The 2357-nt window shown below is 41.8% G+C and overlaps 1 protein-coding gene across 1 annotated transcript; it reads right to left on the reverse strand.

The window, feature by feature from the left end:
* Window positions 1–1198: 1198 nt before the first annotated feature.
* LOC141848340 (CRS2-associated factor 1, mitochondrial-like) lies at window positions 1199–1953 on the reverse strand. Its single transcript, XM_074736373.1, has 2 exons — window positions 1339–1953; window positions 1199–1222 (listed from the first exon to the last, which is right to left on the reverse strand). The coding sequence occupies exons 1-2, from the start codon at window positions 1951–1953 to the stop codon at window positions 1199–1201; spliced, it is 639 nt and encodes a 212-aa protein (XP_074592474.1).
* Window positions 1954–2357: the final 404 nt, after the last annotated feature.

The following is a 2357-nucleotide window of genomic DNA, read 5'->3' on the forward strand; positions in this document are numbered from 1 at the left end:
GGTGTGGGCAGCAGTCGTATAGAAGCCGTACATGATGCCGAATCAGCAGTTTGTTATGTTGCTGCTAGCTAATGGCAGGCTGTGCACTAAGGACAGTGATGTGAACCCATAAGAGAAAAATTTCAAGAACTCACAACTAATGAAAGAAAGAAAGAAGGAAAGTCTAAATCGATAAGAAGAATGAATAGAACCTCGACCCGATACTTAAGAAAGTCGAACCTTAGTATAGAGGAAGAAGGAAGATACCACAACCTTGGGATGGAGGTTAATAAGTCTTTGAACGCCACAAGGGGATGCCTTGATAAGTTCTAATTCATTGAAAAACCAACAAGTGAGAGCCTCACCAAGCTTTAAATTGAAAAAATGCCAAAGATACATGTGTGGCCGTCACCCTCTTTATTTATAGCTATAGGGTAACCTAAAAACCCTAAAAGTCAAAAGAAAGCCCATTTAGTAAAGGCCTATATAGACTTCTTAGTCATTTTAAGCTTATGATATCATTACAACCTAAATAAAGGAACTTGAGCCTAAATTGAGCCTACATATCTCTACTACATAAACATGAGACTAAATGGCTACTTAAGCGCATCCAAGGTTTGAATTAAGTTGACTAAGCCGCATGATTTGCTCTTGGTCAAACCTTCTTCAATTGAAACTTTGGCCTTCACATCTTCAACTAGCACATTAAGTGCTTCCTTCATTTTCTTAGCCTTAGCCTTTGTAATTACGCCTCCATTGATGTATAATGGATCATCAACAACATCTAGAGTGGGTTGAGTATGATTCATATTAGCTTGTTGGGCAACTTGATCACTTGGTTTGACTCCATCAAACAAGTTGGGCATATGAGGACTGCAAGACATACACGCTGTGCCAGCAAGCAGATGAGATGGCAGACCACCTTATTTTTAGCTGCCCAATTACTAAACCTCTATGGAACATGGCTTGTCGGTGGCTGCATATTAATCTGGAATTTAGGACAGTGGCTGGACTGCTGGAAACTTTCCAGTAGCGGTTCCATGGAGGAAGCACACTCACATTTGGGTGTCATGTATGGTATATCTGATTTGGCAAACCCGGAATCAGTGTCAATACAAAGGGAGTGAGCCCAACATTGAGAGGATATTTAGAAAGGTCCAAACGCATGTGTTTAGATTTTTGAATGCTCCCCTCTTGTAAGATCACAATTAACCTTTATCTAAAAACACAATATGTACTGAACCTACATAAGCAAAGTGAGATATTTGCAACAAAGCCCAGCCTTTGCGGACATAAAAGAGCCGCAAACAGAATGTCACACCAATTTTCAATCAAGAAAAAAAATATTGGAGAGCTAACATGCGCAAATAGTTCAAAGTAAGGGAAACTACCGAGGTGAACTTCCCGTCTGGTCTGGTGCTTCTGGTACTTGTCGACCAGAGATGCTATCTCTGCGGGCGTAAGGGACTTCCCCAGAATCCTCGCTCTGGACTCCTTTGCCTTCTTCAAATCGATGGTTCCAGGACCATCCTCATCAACCGATGTCACCGTAGGGTCGACGGCTGGAGCACAGAAGCCAGTCCAGATACGGTCGATACGATCTGGTCTGAAAGGCGAATACTTGGGTTCCCGTAGCCCGATAGGCTTGACGTTTGAACTGCTCTCCGTGTAGCTAAAGCGGAAATCGAATGGGAGGTCGGAGTGGAGAGGCTTCTTGCCAGTGCGGTCGAGTGATGATGGAGGCCTGTAGGGAGGCTTCTTTTTTTTCTTGTTCTTGCGGTTATTGTGGGCTTCCACCTCGGGATTGTGAAGGCTAGGGTTGTTATGGGGACGAAGGGAGGGAGGTGGCACGAAGCCATAACGATCGAGAAGGCGAGGCAAAAAGGAAGGATGAGAGGAGGAGATGAGACAGGAGGCGAGCAAGAGCGCGGCGAGGGTTGGCTTCCGATGGGGAAAGGTATCAGCAAGCGTCATACCTTTATGCTGCCGTTCTCTCCATGTGGCATAGGCGACAGCCGATATATATATAAAACACGTGATCGATACAGAAGACGTATACAGCTTTTATGAAATTATCAGAAGATACATTATACAATAATTTTTATGAAAAGACACATTTAATTTTCAAATTACTTTTCGTCGATTAAAGATAGAATCTGTTACTTCAACAGTTTCACATGATCGACTCTACGATTTCCATGATCATCTATAAGAAAATAAATAAAAAAATTACAATTAATCACTATAGAAAAAATATTATCTCAATTTGATCGAGATTCGATCCTTATCCATTTCAACAAATCTGTCACATTAATCAACTTAATTATGCTCCTAGAGCTTCAAACTACTCTTCTACCTAGTACTCAAAGTAACTTAGA

The sequence above is a fragment of the Curcuma longa genome, chromosome 17 (assembly GCF_044706935.1).
Source record: "Curcuma longa cultivar G26 ecotype Majalengka, Jawa Barat chromosome 17, ITB_CL_G26_1.1, whole genome shotgun sequence".
Taxonomy (NCBI): domain Eukaryota; kingdom Viridiplantae; phylum Streptophyta; class Magnoliopsida; order Zingiberales; family Zingiberaceae; genus Curcuma; species Curcuma longa.